The 18,192-nt window shown below is 42.7% G+C and overlaps 2 protein-coding genes across 2 annotated transcripts; both read left to right on the forward strand.

Annotated features, from left to right (window-relative positions):
- Positions 1-1,460: 1,460 nt before the first annotated feature.
- Positions 1,461-2,731, forward strand: RB195_001363 (uncharacterized protein; the record flags this gene model as incomplete). Its single annotated transcript, XM_064198116.1, has 2 exons — positions 1,461-1,591; positions 2,569-2,731. 2 exons carry the CDS (start codon positions 1,461-1,463, stop codon positions 2,729-2,731), a joined length of 294 nt encoding a protein of 97 aa, XP_064053997.1.
- A 7,084-nt stretch (positions 2,732-9,815) lies between these two features.
- On the forward strand, positions 9,816-13,942 carry RB195_001364 (uncharacterized protein; the record flags this gene model as incomplete). The annotated part of the gene is made up of 14 exons (XM_064198117.1): positions 9,816-10,019; positions 10,286-10,411; positions 10,593-10,676; positions 10,733-10,875; positions 10,960-11,036; positions 11,109-11,206; positions 11,512-11,646; positions 11,789-11,941; positions 12,022-12,263; positions 12,409-12,486; positions 12,560-12,741; positions 13,176-13,339; positions 13,401-13,554; positions 13,620-13,942. The coding sequence occupies 14 exons, from the start codon at positions 9,816-9,818 to the stop codon at positions 13,940-13,942; spliced, it is 2,163 nt and encodes a 720-aa protein (XP_064053998.1).
- Positions 13,943-18,192: the final 4,250 nt, after the last annotated feature.

The following is an 18,192-nucleotide window of genomic DNA, read 5'->3' on the forward strand; positions in this document are numbered from 1 at the left end:
TTTTCTTCGGAATTACATCAAGCAATGTTCTGTGTTCAAATTAATCACTGAAGAATTCTAATTCTGCGACAGATTTTTTTCCCAAAGATCCTTTTGAATATTTGAAGTGATATTTGCTCATGCAAAAGTTAGACAGAAACTCAAGTAGTGAATTTCGTTGTGGATCGCGTTCGAAAAAATTCTGCTCGGAGAAATCTCATCGCATATTCGTCCAGAGTTCGCTATGCTTATGGACACGTATGGGTATGACGAGCTTTTTTCGCTGGCATGGTGCCAGGTTCAGCGAGCGGTACGCATCCCCGTAATGGGCAAGCCCTGACTGACTGCGCTCGCTGACCACTGCCCTTGGTCCGAATGTCCTGAGAGCAATTGGCGGAAAATTCACACGAAGCTCGGCGAATGGAAGAAAAAGCGAACTCGAACCGCATGGCACGAGCTGGCGCCATAATTGTCGCCGTGCCGCGAAACAGAGAGCTTGCTGGAGCTTTCCTGGATTCGTAGCACGGCTGTGGGATATTGCAGATTCAATTTCATTAGCTAGCCACTACGTTGAAGAAAAGCAGGAAATAGCAGCAATTATTAGTTAAATGAAAACTCATGAGACGTTCTGAATTGGATTGAAATATGTACGTTTGGTGCTCGAGGGATTTTCTTTCTGTTTTCTCATTCCTTTAGATGTCCTTTTTTGGAATTTCAAACGTTTTTAAACCATGTTTTGTACAGCAAAAGTTATACAAAATTAACAGAGTTGCTAAAAAAAATCTCAGTCCAATTCTTCTTCTGTCCAATTTATCGATGAGCACTATCTTGGAATGAATTTCAAGTGAATTTCATAACTTCTGTGAAAATAATCTGGAAAATTTTTTAAACTGAGTTGAAAAAATAACTGGAATCATTTCTGCTCAGCAAGAGGATTTTTGACTTATAGAAATTTCCTCGAGAATTTCTCTAAAATGTCTCTAACTGTTGCAGGTTTGAGAAAATAAGTTGCGGAAACCCCGAACATTCCAATCTCTCTCTCAAGTCTAAGGTAGAAAACCCAAGAAATTTCTCTTCCTGCTCTTGTGCTAATCTGATCCTCCAACCAATCTACATAACCACTCCATTGTTGCCTACTAACCAGTTGCACCCACCATTGTCGCCGACGCTCGTTGTTAACGACCGCTTACTTTCGCCGGGAACTACTTTCGCTGGCGCCAATGGGCGCCGGCCACATTAACGAACCAAGAAACCGGATCAAATTCATAGTGTCCAGTCCAGTGTGTCGCGAACGAGACACAAGTGAGGAGAATTCCTCTCGTTTGTTGACTGGTTTACTAGTTGCCTGTGTGTGCGTGTGTTGACTGTCACCTCATAGCACCACCGCAAACCGCTAGCGGGCGGGCCACGGACCACAACAACGAAACTGGAGGCGCGAGAGGGAACGAGGCGAATCGCGGAGGGAGTACAGCGAGGGCTGGATGGCTGCCCGGCCGACCGGCCAGCCAGCAGGCCAGACACAGCCAGTCCGCCCCGGACGAATGAACGAGCAGAGGTCGGCCGCCGCCGACGACGACGACGAACACACACAAGCACCAGCAGTAAACAACGAGTAAACAACACATCCGATACTAGTAGCCGGTCCAGTGAGCAGTGCGCACATGCGCGCTCGGCTCGCCGTGGCACTTGTCCGCCTCCTGGCTGGCTGGATAGCCTGCAGCACCGTTCGTGCGAGCTTGGCCTAGCACTGGCCAGCATTTTCTTCTGGCGGCAGTTCACACTTCTGGCTCTCATAGGTCCTGTATATCTTCAGCTTCGTGTGTCAGATGCAGTTGTTGTCCAAAAAGAAGAGAATCAGCCTCATTCACCGATAATGATTGTGATAGTCTCATCCTCTCTGATTTATGAGAGAACAGATTTTTTTATTCCAATGTTAAGCGTGAAAGGCGTTTAGGAAGTCAGGAAAATCCAATGTACTGTCTGTATGGTTTATACAAAGCAACAAGTTAGTACCTCACAATCTCAATTGCTTTTTTGACCCCCTCAAATTGTCGTGCACCATCTTCTAATAATACCTTTTTTATTTTTCGTCCCATATTTGATAAACCCCAAAAGAGTCTCATTTCGAAGAATTTGCCGTGAGGATGAACTTAGCAGAATATTCCTCTTAAAAAAGAAAAATTGTGGGAATCAAAATGTTTTTCAAATAAAGAAATTTACCAAATAATTGATAACTTTTTATTCATTTGATAGTTTTGGGTTCCTCTGACTAAGAAAGCTCTGGATCGAATCATCGTTTCTGGAGTCTTAATTTTTTTGCAGAAGCCTTGCTCTAAAACATATGATCGTTAAGGAACTGTCAAAACCACTGAGAGGTCAAAGCACGAAGGTTCGATATGTGGCGTGGTTCTCTTTAGAGTCTTCGGCAATTCCTTTTCAAAAGAAACCTCTTTTAGAAACCCTCAAGTGTCTGCAAAACAGTAAAATGAGCATTGTTCATCCCCAAATATCACTATCACGTGACTGATCACCTCAAAATAGGTCGTCACTAGTGCGCGCGCAACTGAATGTGGGTTATACTGACCTTAGCGAGCGTGTTGATGATGATGGTGATACACATTCACAGTGCCCATATTGGCTACTGGCTCCGCTCACGAAAGTGCACACATTGCGATCAGCTATATCGCCTACCGTAACCCCGCAAGTCTGTAGTATTGCGTCGTTCCGAGCGCGATTCCCATTCCGACTATGACATTTCTCGTGTCGGTTTTCTGATGAGTGTTGCTCGTCTGAACGTCGTCGTCTGAACGCTCTCGAAGCTGACAACGACGAACGGTCATCGTTCGCTCAAACGGACAGAGAGAGGGGGTGCTGGCCGACGCCGCCTGGCACCGCGCCATACAAAATCAGAGCCCTTACGAGAATGAATGCGTGGCCGCTGACGTCGTCTGCGTGCGTGAGCAATCGCTTCGTATAGAAAATGTTTCTGTTGTGTCTGTGTTTATTTCATGCGAGGAAAAAAATCGCTACACTGTCATAGATCTCATATCTCCCCAGAGGTTATGCGTCATTTCACCCTCTCTTGTCTTCGAATTAGGAATGTGCTGGGTGAAGTCCGTTTGCTGGAATCCCACGAAGACTTCCGTAAGCGCATCATTTCCGCACTGGGTCATTTTTGCACGAATTGTGCTTTCTCTTGCCTTATGAGCTGACGTATTGCGTGCACTGAGCCCAAGTATGCGGTTTTTTCCTTCACGTTTCCCATATTCCATGACCCTATGCCATTCGGTTCAACTCTCTTGTTCTTCTTTTCCATGCTTTCTCTCCGACAACAACGTTGTCTCCTCCAACACCGACAATTCGTCCCGCATCATGAGTCGACTTTTTGTTTTCGTTTTCTAGAAATTAGATGATGTTGAGAGAAGTTTCCCTGTTTCTCGCTACGTTCTGGAAATTAAATGGTTGGAGCTCAAATTCAAAAAAAAAAGATACAATTCCGGAAAGATTAAAATCAACCAGCGAACTAAAGCTTAGGAAAAATTGTGCACAAAAACCAGTAATGTGATCGTATTCGACAGACTCTTCGTTTTCCGCTGAATTATTTTATGCAAGAGCAAGTTCTGCAACGTTTGCTGCTAAGCTTCCGGAAAACACGTCCAGCGCTAATTTTAGTGCGGAACACTTTTTAACGTTGCCAGGATCGGATGTTTTAGATTGTGTGTGTTTGGTGGACTCTCATAGCGTCAATATTTACTCATAGCAATGAATGGAGACGTTGCTGTTTGCTTATTTATTTAACGTTGTATGTTGTTTGATATATTGAGCTAGGAATGACTTTGGTATGAGTTGAGCTTTCTAGAGAGGGAAGAATGTGTGGCTCTAACAACATCTCGAACTTCCAGTTAGTTTTTTTTCTTCGGTAGAAAAAAAGCTGACTCTTCCACTTCTATATTCTTAAAAATCTAATTTCTAACTTTTTTGAATGAAAACTTCACTTTTTGGAAATTTAGGATCTAAGGACAGTTTTATTATGTCCAAGATGTTTCCAAGCCATTTTTGCTTGCGAAAATTTAGTAGTAAAAGGGTTAATTTGCAAAAATTTGCAAAAATTGTCCGGAAACGACCGTATTTTTCGAAGTTTAAGTCCATATTTCCTTGTTTTATTTTTTTTCTTCAAATCATTTTATTTCATTTCATTCTTTTCTTTAAAAAAGCAGAATAAGTGTATCTATTTTTATTCCAGAGCGTTTCCTACAGTATGTGCAGCAATGCTATTGCTTAACAGCTTCCTAGGGCATAATATCAGTTGTATTTTTTTCTTTTCAATATCACTCATGCTACAGTCAAAGAAAAGCCACCATCTTCCTCCACCCTGCCGGCCGTGATGAGCTACATAATCTTCTCCTTTTCTTCTTTCTCGTATATGCGTTCTACTCTCTCTCTTCAGTCCTGACTGGCATCGTTCAAATTTTCGGAATTTCTGTGAGAGTCTGCGCCTCCGTGCTCCATGTGATCTCTGTTCTCTATGTGGATGCTTTTTGGTGCCAGTCGGTGTTTGTTTGCTTTTCGGTTGCAGAGGCAGCCGCTGGCGATTTTTTCGCTGGCCTGGGCACTGGCCAGCACCGAGTACGTGGAAATAGCGGATGAATTGGGAGAGTGCGAGAGCTGGAGAGCAGGAGCATGGCGGAGTGTTCGACTAGTGATTACGTGGTTGTTTTTCGCGTGAGACATAGTCAGTCATGCAGCATTTCACTCGCTGACCACTGGCCAACGCACAAAGAGCAGAATCTGCGGCGATCAACAGCGAGTCGAAGGCAAAATAAAGAACTCGCACGGGTTTGCTGCGGTTTCCCGCTGGTCTGCGAGCTCAACCTATGCAACAAATCGTCCTTGTTTAGAAGCCGTTCGTGAAGAACGTTCGTTCCCTGTTCACCAGACACAAGAATACGGTAGTCGAGAAGTTTCCATAAAAACTGCACGCCAGTGGTCGTCGAGCAGCGCACACGCCGGAAACTCCCACACCAGTCATCCGTCAGACGACGAAAATGTCGGTGCGTTTGCGTTACGGACCAGGGTGTTACTGCAAAGATCCAGGGATCTACATCTTAGGACGAGTTATCGCTAGTGTCCCAATTAAAGGCATCACTCCACGAATCCGAGGTGGTGCGGATTTCAGGTGGAGTATTCGTATACGGGACCGTAGATTATGGAGAAAGGGGTGATCCCGTCCATTTCTTCTTACTTGCCGTAAAAAACGGCCCGGAAGATACGGCTTCGGGCGTGCCGGCGCGCTATTTTCCACAACGAGTTCGACTGGAGCGCGCCAGCCTTGAGCACGCGCCGCATCTTCCAGGCCGTTTTTTACGGCAATTAGGAAGAAATGGACTGAATTACCCCCTCTCCATAATCTACTATCCTGTATACGAATACTCCACCTGAAATCCGTACCACCTCAGATTCATTGGGGTGATGCCTTTAACACCGAAATAAACACCATCCATTGCTGGTGAAGTAGAATACTCCGGAAAAAAAACGAACAAATGTGATGGGAGAAAACGAAGTTTTGTGATTATTATAGGAGTTAGTGCTGGACTATTACTAGCGAGACGTTGATAATCAGCAACTACACAAAACTGCCGGTCATGGATAATTTTTAATTTTTGATTGACAATGCCAACCAGTATCCAAGACGACAATTGACATCGTCAATCGAACATCTGCAGTCATTATGCCAAGATTCCAGGAAGTTCGAACCTTAACTTTTGTGAAAGATGTACAAAATTTAAATTTAATTTTAAAATTCAAATGCGGATTCATTTGCCGGAGTGATTAAATTTCTAGCTCTTTCTTTAGTGATTGTAGGATTGCTAGGATGTAGGTTTTATGTATTATCGTTTTCCTATTGGAAAAGGCAATTTTCGTGACCGTCTTTTTTTCCTTTTTTTTCTTTTTTTTTCATGAATAAATAAAAAAAGTCGACTTCTAGTGGTTGACATACCGTTAGTACCAAGTAAATTTCCGCTTCTCTGAGAAGATTACACAGTTATAGTGCCCGAGCTGGCATATTTGCATTTATTTAAGGGGATTCTCACTTGAGGACTTAGCAGAAAATGCGGACTTAAAAATGTGGATTTTTTTCCAGTAAAAGGCGTTGTGTTTGTTACTAAGGGTCAACTCAGGTATTGTTCTATAGTTTAAAAAAATAATTTCGCTGATAAGGCTTCGAAAAAAGAACCAACTTTCGCAGATTTCCCTCTCCGGATGAGCTTTTTATAGTATGAGGTTAACAAGCCCAAGAAGCTATTTTCTAGACGTAATTCTTGAAGAGAGCTGATGAGTTCATTTTTCAGACATACGAGTATGGGGGAAAAATCTGCTGTTACACAAAAGAAATAAAGACCTTAGGTGCGAGCGGAGTTTGTGAAGAGAAATGAAGACATTTTTTGGGCAGATAATCAGGAAAACAGGTGATATGCGTGCAGAATTTTCCGACGAAAAAAGAACTAATTTTCGCAGCCCTTCCTGTCCAGATAAGCCTTTTATAGGTGTCAGCTCTCTATCCTGGGTACATGCGTTCCATCTCACTCACACGTGTTCGTCATATACTACTCATGAGGCGGCGCAGCAGCAGCCGGCCACCGATCCTGGTTGTTGTTGTTTTCTGGCGGTGCGACGGCAGGGCAACGCGTGCCACTCGGCGCCCGAACACCAAAAAACGCGCGGCGAGGAGCGTATGCGAGCCGTGAGGGCAGCGCACACGAACAAACACCCGCAGGCGCATGTCATCCCGACCGACCACTGGTCAGCAGCTGCTCTCCTGCAAAAACCATGCACTATTCATGCGACTGTCGCGTTCACATCATTCGCGGTGCACGTGTCTCGTCACTCTAAATGTTAACTCATGCAAATGACCAAGAAATTTTTGGGTCCTACAAAGAAGGGGAAGTTTGATCATTGCCGCTCACCAGTCTTCAGCTCTCCTCTGCTCAGCGCAGCCACCATGCGACATACGGTGCACTTTTTGTGCACACTTCTTCCCCGCACTTCTTTTCCATCCGCGTTGTCGCAGTCCCACCAATTCGGCTGGCTGTAAGCTCCCAGAAGCGCTCAGGAAGAGACTTTCAGCCGATTCATGCAAAATTTCAACAAACTTTACGGAGTTTCAATATTAATAATGTTACTGCAAATATTAGTTGATGAGTAAATTTGCTACTTTTTCCCATAATTTCTTCTTTGAGATCCAGAAATTTCAGAAATGACTATTTTTGTGATGCAATATACATAAGACGGAAATAAGCAGGCAAAAAAAGTGATATGGTGTATAAGTGAGCTACGCTAGAGCTAGAGGTCATTACCTAGGCAAAGGCAACAAATAAAATAAATAATAAAATAAATAGGCAGATAATTAGCGAAGTCGCATCCATTCATGCGATTTGAAACACGAAGCTTTTTGAGTCTATTACTTTTTTGTTACATTATCTCTCGAAATAAACAGGTAAAGAAATTGACCAAATATCGGAACGCCCGTGCAAATAATTAAACAATTACATAACTAAAAAGAAGCGTTATTAAAATAAGAGGATTTTGGAAAAATGAGTGAATGGTTTGTTGAAGTAATAAAGATAAAGAAAAGTGAAAAGAGAGTATCAGACCCACTCCGCTTTCTACTTTTTTTAGTTTTTTTTAATTTTTTAAAAAAGCAAGCTGCATGTGATTTCTGAAGTAAACAAAACTAGTAAAAGCTAGAAAATAACAATTACGAAGGTATTTCCCATTAAGTATTGGCGGAAACAGTTTAATGTCTTGTTCTAGACTGATACTACGCATAACTCGTCTAAGGCGACCTCTTTCACTATTTATTTGTTTTCTTCGTTGCTACTCTGAGGACGAGTTCTCGCTGACCACCACCAACAATCAACACTATCCCCACATACTAATTAATGTTTTTCGATGCCTGCAAATCGTGTGCACGCGCTTAGGGCGAAAACATCGTGCTCTCGATGACCAAGAATCTCCGAGGCCATGCATAGCTCGTCCTACTATAGTATTTTCTGCAAGGAAAAAGAAGTAGGGAACCATTCTGTCTGTAAGCGCAGTGCTCCTATGCCGAATGCAACGAAATCCCGTGAGTCAAGTATGCATGACTCATTATGCCCCAGAAATAAGCGAAAAACAGCATTTCCGTAAAATTGCATCGGACGAAAGCAACATGAGTCACCAGCATAATCTGCTATCCAGTTGCTTGAATAAACTCATAATGTTTCTACAAGGAGTAAAAAAGGAAAGTCCGTAGAATTGCGTAAGACAGAGGCAACGTGAATCATGCTCATGGGATACTGTACACTAGCCTTGGCTATGCAGTAGTCGTCATAGTATGGAACAGAAACTAATACGTATGTGTACTGGTAAATGCGATGAAATCAGCGAACGAACCTCTCATTTGAATCAAAATTGCGCAGTTGAAAGTCTTTTTCTAAATATAGGAACTACTTAGAAGTGTGTGCATATAAATTGCATTGTATTATTAGATGATTATATAGATATTTCCTGAAAGTTCCTTTTTTTAAATCTAAATAGCTCAAATGGCGGTTATTAAATGCAGAACTTGCACTTGCAGAATTTCTTTTCAGAATAAGCAGACCAAAAAATACTCAGGATTTATTTAACTTCACGAACTTCAGGGGAAGTGTGTTTGATTTTGTCTACCCTTAATATTAATTTGCAGAGTTTTACGGCTATAAAATATTTTCATTATTAGACTGAATAAGCAAGTTTAAATCACGGCGAGGGTTCTAGAAAAATTCCCAAAAGTCATTACATGGAAACGCAATAATACAGACATTTTTGAGAAGATCAGAAGTTACAATTTTGCTACAATAATCTTGGATTTTAGATTATTTTGTGATTTTAGAAGATGCTTAGTGATTTCAGATTATCTCAATTGACGAAGTTTTACAGACTTGCATTTTGTTCAAAAATCGCTGCAGTTGTCCACAACGAAACTATTTGAGAATAACTCATTATCAGTTACATCTGCTGTTGTGAGGAAATAAAGCATAGTTCTACGCAATACTGCACACTTCTTTATACCATCCAAGTACTGTGGTTTTGTTGACGGAGTCGGGTTTTTTCCGCCGCAACAGTGCCGCCCAGGACGACGAGTCAACAAAAACTACGCATTTTCACGCGGTGTTTACATTTTGATGTGGCAACGGTGCGGTTTCGAGACGACTCCTCCATCTCATTCTCACCTCCTCTCATTTGCTGCTATCCGAAGTCTGATTTTTTTCCTGGATTTCTTACATTTCTCTAAATAATATTCTTCTGGCAAAAAGCATTCTTATACTCACTATATAGTCAATAAGCATCTTCCTATGACGTCATGTGCACGAGTAGCGCATGCTTACGTCTACCAGGAACTGCATGCGTTTTCCAAGCACTCTACCGTATTCTGCGGCTGGTGCCGTCTACGTCTCCGGGCGCGTCACTCTCTCGCCGCTTCACTGACCACTGGGTGTTCTTTGGCCGTGTGCCAACTCGAAAACATCCTGTTACTTCCGCTCGTTTCCGCACTGATTCAATTATGTAATAGTGAATTTTCAGCGATTTTAATTGATACCAAGCCTCCCTCTCTCTTTACTCGTTCCCTCCTACCATAAGGAGATTTTGCCTTTAGAGTCGTGCTTGCACTATTATCACATGAACTTTTCACGGTTTCCGCTTCGTTTTGGCCTTTTTTCGATTAAAAAAAAACATGGACATCTTGAGTGGAGTAATTTTTCTTCCAGAAAAATCTACCAGAACACCAATAAAATAAACCTGCTTCATCGCCAATAATGGTGGATGTCGAAAACGCACCACCTTATGATATGATCATAAAACTGGGCGAGAACACAGAGGAAAAAGATCTCGGGGAAAAAAGCAACTTCGACGAAGAACACGAGGAATGTCCAGAAGAGGAGGAAGCGCTTCGCATGGCACTTGAAGCGGAAGAAGATGAGGAACTGCTTGACGTTGAGTCGCCGGACATCGATGAAATGGTGAGCGAAGTTCATCTGACTTATGTACACCCGGACGACCGAGACGCGGCCGCAGCAACTGCTGTATTTTCCCTGTTAGTCACCCCCTCCGACTCTGCCCTCCCGCGGCGCTTATGTCGAAGAAGTACAGTGCTCACTTCACCTGCCACACACTATTTTGTCTCGCGGTCTTTGCAGTGCTCCAAACGCCGCAGTTCTCTGAGCAAACATAAGTACCGGAACATAGGTAAAAATGCAAAATTTGCAGTTAAGGTCTCGCATTTCAGGATGCCAGTGAAACATCGTCATCAGCTGTCGAATCGTCGCCGCAAGCTGCGGCCAGTGTTTCACCGGAAAATCTTGCAACCATAGTGATGTCTGCTGATACACCACAAACATCAACGTCATCCGAGGTTGGTTTTTTTTCTTTTGAATTTTGGAAAATTATTGTTTCACAAGAAGATTATGTCAGAACCTTTTGCCTGGAATTGGAAGTTGGTGCAAAATTGCGGTTCTCACCGCATTTTTTCTACTTTGAAGCTGTTTTGTTTTTATTTTTGCTATATTGCTCCACTGAATAACTTCCAATTTTAGGTTATGGTGCTCGGCAGCGTACTCGGAGTGCCAAGTTCGGTGAATCATGTGGAGAAACGACATATATGTGATATATGCGGAAAAGTAAGCTGTTACTCTCTTTTCCTGCTATACTTCAAATCAAAATGGATAATGTTAAGGGATTCCCCTATCATTCAATTCTTGAATCGCACAAACGTTGCCATACCGGTGAAAAACCGTTCAACTGTCATTTTTGTGACAAGAAATTCGCTCAAAAAGCCACACTACAGGTTCACGAACGGACGCATACTGGCGAGAGACCGTGAGTTGATTGTTTCTGCTGTTTCTGGAGATATTTCAATTTAAAAAAGATCATTTCCTGCGTAGAACAACCGTTTCTCTTCAGGTATAAATGCCGTTATTGCGAGAAAACATTTGCACAGTACGGAACGAAGACTGTGCATGAAAAAAGTGCTCATCTAGGTGAGTTTAGAGAGTGGGAACTCTGAATTCGAGTGACACATGCAGCTATTGCACTAAATCGGTATTTCGTAGGTATTCGAAACTATAAGTGCCCGAAATGCGACAAATGTCTTTCATCACCGAGTGCCCTCTACACACACAAGAAGACCCACGGAGAGAAAACGTTCCAGGTCGGTGGACATTGACAGCATCATTCTCGGACGTCTGCTGTCTTGCGGATCTCATGCGGCACAGTTACAACTGTGCATTGTCCGCGTTATTCCTGCAACACCCCAAGAACAGTTTTAGAAAAAGATGAGAAATTCCTTCTCGGTGGGGAAACATTTGAAAATATTGCTCTAGTAACAATGCGAACATAGGGGTCACCAATGACCAGTTTAGAAATTAAATGGAAGGGTGCGGGAACACAAGAGCAGTACTCTGCTTCTCTACCCTCTTCCCGACGTCACCGAAGACCTACAAAAGCTGTTTTTAGTGCGAATTCTGTCCGAAGACTTTCACCCTGAAGAATTATCTGAAGCTACACGTGAAACAGGTCCACGAGCAGAACGAAAGGAAGCACGTTTGTCGCTTTTGCGGGAAAAGTTTCGCATACGCTGGAAGTTTGCAGGTAAAGAACTAATCTCACCAGCCGTTTTTCCAGAATAAAATAAGAGTAATGGTTTCAATATACCAACAATAATTTTGAATAATATTTTTTGAAATAATCGTAGGAACCGCGTCTAGCTCGCATTACATGAAAAACATTCCAGGTCCATGTAAGAACTCATACTGGCGAACGACCGTATCGATGCAGTTACTGTCCGAAGGCATTTGCTAGTCAGGGAAATCTACAATCCCATGAGCGAACGCACACTGGGGAGAGACCGTACACATGCGGCACTTGTGGGAGGAGTTTCATTCAAGTGAGTTATACCCTGAAAAACGGGCGGTCCCGTCCCGTACGATGCAACTTTTCTCGAATATCTGAAGTGAAATATTTCAGAAATCCCAGCTTACCGCTCATGAAGCCACTCATGCAACCTTGCTCTCCGAGTCGTCTTCCACACAGCAAACCGCTCCCAATGCGACAGTTGGAGCGGCACCGTCAGCGGCTCTTGACAAGAAAATCCCGACGACGACGCCGACGTCCGCCGACTATGTGTGCAAGTCCTGCGGCAAGCGATACGCCTACGCCAGCAGCTTGTACGTGCACACCAGACTACATACGGGAGAACGACCGTTTAGGTAGCTCTAGGCTAGTACCGTATCCCCCTGCCGCTATTAGAGCGGACTGCTAGTAATGATCTTCACCCGAGCGTTGAGAGGGTTGAGCTCTAGTATGGGTCTTATGATATGGTTATTGGGAGAAATCAATGCCCATCCGTTGTAGGTGCCAATTTTGCGACAAGTCGTTCACAAATCAAGGCAATATGCAAGTACATCAACGAGTTCATACAGGCGAAAAACCGTAAGTTTCCGAAACTTGGAAATGAGTAGTTGAAGAGGCGCCGAAGAAGGAGGAGAAATATTGTGTCCTACAGATATTCGTGCAACGCCTGCGGGAAATGCTATGCGCAAAAGGTTGGCTTGAAAATTCATTTGGAACAGTGCGAAGCATATCGGACTGGGCGAACATCCGAAAGTCCCGTGAATGTGGACACCGATTCGGACGCATCGGATAGTAGCCGAAAAATCGACTTCTCACTACCGAATATCTATGCCAGTAAGTTTTTTTTTCTTCAGGTGAACTTGGTACATTTGAAGGTAATTGGAAGAACCGCACCTCAGTTTGCCAGGTACGGTGCGCGGTGCGCAGAATCTCTGGAAAGATTGATATTTGTGATTTTTGAGTGGAACTTTCTGAGTTAGTGATGACTGTGCTCGTTAGCGAATCTAAAATGCATGGTAAAACTCAACAGAGGGAGCGGGCCTTTTACCAATTGGAAAATTTAACCACATAAAATATTGTTTTCATCTGATACATCTACTACTAATCCACAACGACTACAAGATGATTTTCTTCCTGATTTTTTTAATCTTCTCTAAACTTCGTGCTTTTTCGGAAGGGTTTATCGCATAAAAATTTTGGTCCCTTGACATTTAACTAACTAACTCTAACTTCGCCCAAAACTCTAGAATGAGCCGATATTTTTTCAGACAATTCACCACCGGTCAGCAACCCATCCGTCACCTCACTGTCAAACTATTCGCAATGGAATGTGCCAGAAATTCTCAGCAAACTCCCTACGTCTCCGTATGGATTCCAGACAACTGCCACAATTACCACACCATCAGCTGCTGTACCATTTAGAGCTCCTGAGGTACTACCCCAAGCATTCTTTCGTTTATTCTCTCAAACGGCTCTTGATCCGACATTTTTAGCCGCCACCACCAGATTTCGGACCAATGACCGCTTCAAAGCCGCCATTGCATCCGGATGTGACGATGCCGGAAGCATTCTCAGCTTTCCATCCGCCCTCGTTCGCTGCAAAACCTGTGGAACAGGTGTTGGATCCAGGATTAGCAGCTCTCAAAGGTGTGTTCCATTCGGCGGCTGTTGAAATTCCACGATTTCACGCATTCCATTCAAACGAATTCCAGGCCTCGTTGACAGCGGACTCAGTCAGCAGCTGCTACCGCTCCCAAATCTGCTTTCACAGCAACTCCTGAACACTCAGCTGCTGATCCAGCAGCTGCAGAACAACGATGCTCTGCTGTCGCTCCTAAGTCAGAATGTGACGGCGCTGCAACCACCTCCAGCGCCTCCAGCGCCTGCGCCATTGGCGCAGCCGCCGCCTGCTCCTCTTCCGCCTTCGTTACTTGACAGCTTCTTCCCCGCCAGCTTACTGCCTGGTCTGCCGATTCCTGGACAAACTACTCTTCCATTCAAAGTAGAAGTGAAGTCTGAGTCTATGTTAGTGTAATTTTCCGTGATTTTGTTTGTTGTACCGGTTGGAATCTCCCGAAAACTTCCAGTTACACGCGCGTGACATTCAACGAGAACTGTGTTGTTTTGTATACTTAATTTATTGTGGATTGTGCGCAGGTTCAGGCTCGTTCCGTTCGATTTTCATTATCCTTGGATTGGAGAATTATTGGAGGTTTGCGGTATAAGTTGAACCAGGGCTGGGATTCATTCTAGATTCCCATTTAAGCTTGATACCTCTCCGTCTGCACTTTATTTCCTATAGATTTCTAAGTTAGAATCTTCTAAAATTGAATTGAAATAAAAACCCCGAAAGAATCCGGGAATGCCAGTTCCAGTTTCTAGAAGGTTATGGGACACTTACTTTTTGTCGTTATAATTCTTCTCCTCTTTAGCTGCTCTTTCAAGTCTGAAAGACATGTATTTCAACCTGTAAATTTCAGAAAACTTTTCTAAATTTTTTCCGCTCTAATTCTAAAAAAAACATTCCCCTTATGACCATTAGCTATCATTTAGAGGAATTCTTTCGCAAAATTTCATTTTTAAAGTTCACTTATCACCATTGACCCTTCCAAAACACTCCACTTCGTTTAATTTTTCTCATAATTAAATTTTTTGCAGAGAGCCTGAACCTGTCTGCGATCATGTAGCTATCTATATGGTTTCTTCCGATTTTTTTTTTGTTTTTTATTCAAATTTTTTCTTCATTGACGTGTTGATCCTATAGAGCGGTGTCTGTTCGGTCTTTCATTTGAATATCCTCCCGCTTTCCCCCTAATCTATTCTGTTCTACCTCGATACGTAGGAAAATCCACGCCATGTGTTGGGAAATCCACCGCTATTCACACATTTCCGGATTGTATCCGGGAATTAAAAACCGCGCTCGCCCGCACCGGCGGTGGTGGATCTCCAACGCTGCGGCGCTTTCTTTCTACAGCTCGTCCTCGTCATCTTCGTCGTTGTTGAGCAATTAGACGTACCGTGCGCGCAGTCGGACGCAGAACGAGGGACAGTGACGATGATGGTGGTGGTGGTCAGACTTCTTCAACACGATAATTACGCGCCAACGTCTCGAACGAGGTCATAGTCACGCTGAACGCTCGGAGGCGCCGGAGGTCCGCCGAGGTTCGCCACCTCATCAGCACTGTCCCTTGTTATCGACGGATCGACTGCGTCCCAACCCGCTCTCACAACAATCAATGTTATCTCCACATCTGCTATTTATTCTCGTTACTGTAGCCAATGGTGTTTCGATAGCATATGGTAGGTGACCGATCCGTCGTCGACGTTCTCTCTTTGCTATGGTGTCTTCACAGACGTTCTTCTTCATCTTCTATTTGACTGCCTATTTTCGCCTTTTTTCTTCTTCACCGTTCATAATATGCACCCCGTGTGTGAGTTGATCTCATCCCACCAACCAGTGAATAAGTACTTAATTTTTATGCGCTGAGAAAAGTATGTTCTTTCTTGCCGAGTGATAACGATTTTTTGTTTCCATTTGTTCATAATTAGTCTGGTCATACCGCGCGAGTCCGAGTTTTCCACATCACTGTGAGTCCGGAAAATAATAGTTTTAGTGTGATTATACAACAGAATTATGGATTATGTTATGTATATAATAAAAAGTCCGTTAAAATAACAGTAATTGCATCTGTTATTAGCAGCCGTGGCAGGATCAGCAGGTGTTTGACTACGGTGGAATTTTAGTAGTTTGTTAGTTGTTAGGTGATAATGATAGTAGTAAACTTGTTACATTACATTTCTTTGTTCAAAGTACACACACTCAAAAAATCTGCTTCTTTAACTGTTAGTGGGAAAACGCATGATTCTATTTCCATAATAACATTATTTTTCTCTCCTCTCAGTGCTTGTTTTGCATTCAGGTTTTCTGAGTAATGGAGGGGTTTTCAGGTAACAGTCTGACGATAAACAATATTTTCACATTTGCTTCCGTACGGTACCGACACCCTTTTAACTTCCAGAAATAATAAACTGGGTCCACAGAACTATGTATTATAGGAAACATATATGTTTTTTGTGCATTTATTTCAAGACTTCCGATAGCGGAATTTGAAATTAAAATTCAAAAAAAAAATTTAATTAGTTAATTTAAACTTAAAATTTAGAAAAGTCCTTTAAAGAGTGACTAGCGTCACACAGGCATCAAATTGTTGAGTAAGTTATTCGGTGGCATTGGGATGCGGCGATCTTAATAATTATCCAAATCGTGACAGTTTTTTGTGAAATTTAGATGCTGGGATTACTGAAGTAGTTGCTCACGGGTAGAGCATCATTTTTGCGTCATATACACTTCAATTCTGCACTGTTCTCCGAAATCTAGAGAATTCAAACTAATCTGAAATAAGAATAATCTGAAACCTGGTAATCTGAAACCTTCAGCGGTGGACCATTCTGCTGTTGCTCGATACGGCAATAGAGTCATACTGTATATATTACCATTCTGTAAACTGTAAATTATTATTAATATATATTATCTGGCTGGACACTCGTTCGTAAATCTCCACCGATTCTGAATTGAAATGAACGTGGTGGCGCCTCCTGAGCGGATTGTTAACCCAAACACTTTATTCTTGCTACTTTTAAATTAGATGATACCTAGTCCGAAAATCTGATTACAGTAGTTTTTTAAACACATTTTAGTGTAATATTTAGGACGCTCAAAGTAGATTCAAGTTCAAACAAAAAAGTAAACTCCTTTCTAATATTTTCTTGATTTTGACATTTTCTTTCTCTACATTTCCTAATAAAGACTAATGGAGAACAAGAATCATGGATTTTCATCACCTCAATAGCGACTATTCCCATTACTGGAATGAAAAGCAGGATTTTAACGAAAACCTAACCAAATGTGAAAACTAAGTTGCCAATAAAACTGAATGAGCGACTACCATCACACTCCGACGCATGATACGGTGGGATAAAAATTGAAGGTAAGTGGTAGATTTTTTTCCTGATTTCTCGTGGAAAAAAACCATTATTCTAGTGCTTTCTGGTTAACTAAAAATAGGGGATTCCATAAAATGTGAGGAACCGAAATGCAGCAAATTAGCGTTAGAATATGAACACATGTAAATGTGTCTAGGCTCAGTGGGTCGCTATCTGTGAAACATGATCAGCAGGAGAAAAAAGGAACAACAAAAAAAGCTCCTGAGAGAGTAGTAGTGGTCGTCCATGCACTGTTACTACTGGCACCGACAAGAACTGATCGCAACATCTGATATGCCGGAACGCAGACGTTCTCTCTTCATAATTTTATGACTTCTATTCCTGGATCTTTTCCAAAAAAAGAGATCAAAAAAGTCATTTTTTTCTCTTTTTACTAATGGATTAAAGGAACCTTACAAAAGCAATACGCTGTCGTATTTCTATGTTTTCTCCCCGATGAAACTCCCCACTTCTTTTTGCTTACGGTAGATTTTAGAAATTGCGTGCATTGCGCGTGATCTTCAATGGCGAGATCTGATCATTCAACAGCTTTGCGCAGGTGTTGCCGCAGCGGCTGTGAGGATAGAGAGGCACTCATCTGTTTCTTCTCTCTCCTTTTCCTTTTACGCTCCCATTTTTTTTATTATTTATTGACATCCTCATCTAAACTCTTCTCCTGCTCCAGTCTCCCAAGGATGAAACGTGTCCAATTCATCCAAATTTTGCCTTCTACGTTCCGTTCCGTAATTCTGACCGAAGATGATGACGATGTTTGCTCATGGGATGTGCAGCAAATACTCCAGGGTCATCTTGAAGGATAAAAGGATAAGGATCATAAAAGGAGATAAAAGGATGATCAATCCGCTTGGGATGCGCCCCCACGTTCACTTCAATTCAGAATCGTTTAAGGTTTACGAACGCGTAACTGGCCTCTACACTGACTTGCGGTGGCTAGCCGATGTGTCAAGTCAGTGCTTTTATCCTCCCAGACAAGTCTGGTACCAACTCATCGACCTCGGAGGGATGAAAGGCTTGGTGAGCACTAGGGCGGATTTGAACCTCCGATCGATCGTGCAGGAAGCGGAACTTCGGACCGCTACGCTACACCCGCCCCTCAGGGTCATCTTAACACTACACAAATCGCGATCATTGATCTTCGAGTGATCTATGAACTTACAAAGCTATGGGGACCAAGTTTTCCTGCCATCCGCGTAAAAATTCGTATTGTTTGAGGATTCCATCCATGATCACCTCAAGATTCAGAGGCAAGAGTTGCGGACTGGTTTGATAATCTAATTTTAC

The sequence above is a fragment of the Necator americanus genome, chromosome IV (assembly GCF_031761385.1).
Source record: "Necator americanus strain Aroian chromosome IV, whole genome shotgun sequence".
Taxonomy (NCBI): Eukaryota; Metazoa; Nematoda; class Chromadorea; order Rhabditida; family Ancylostomatidae; genus Necator; species Necator americanus.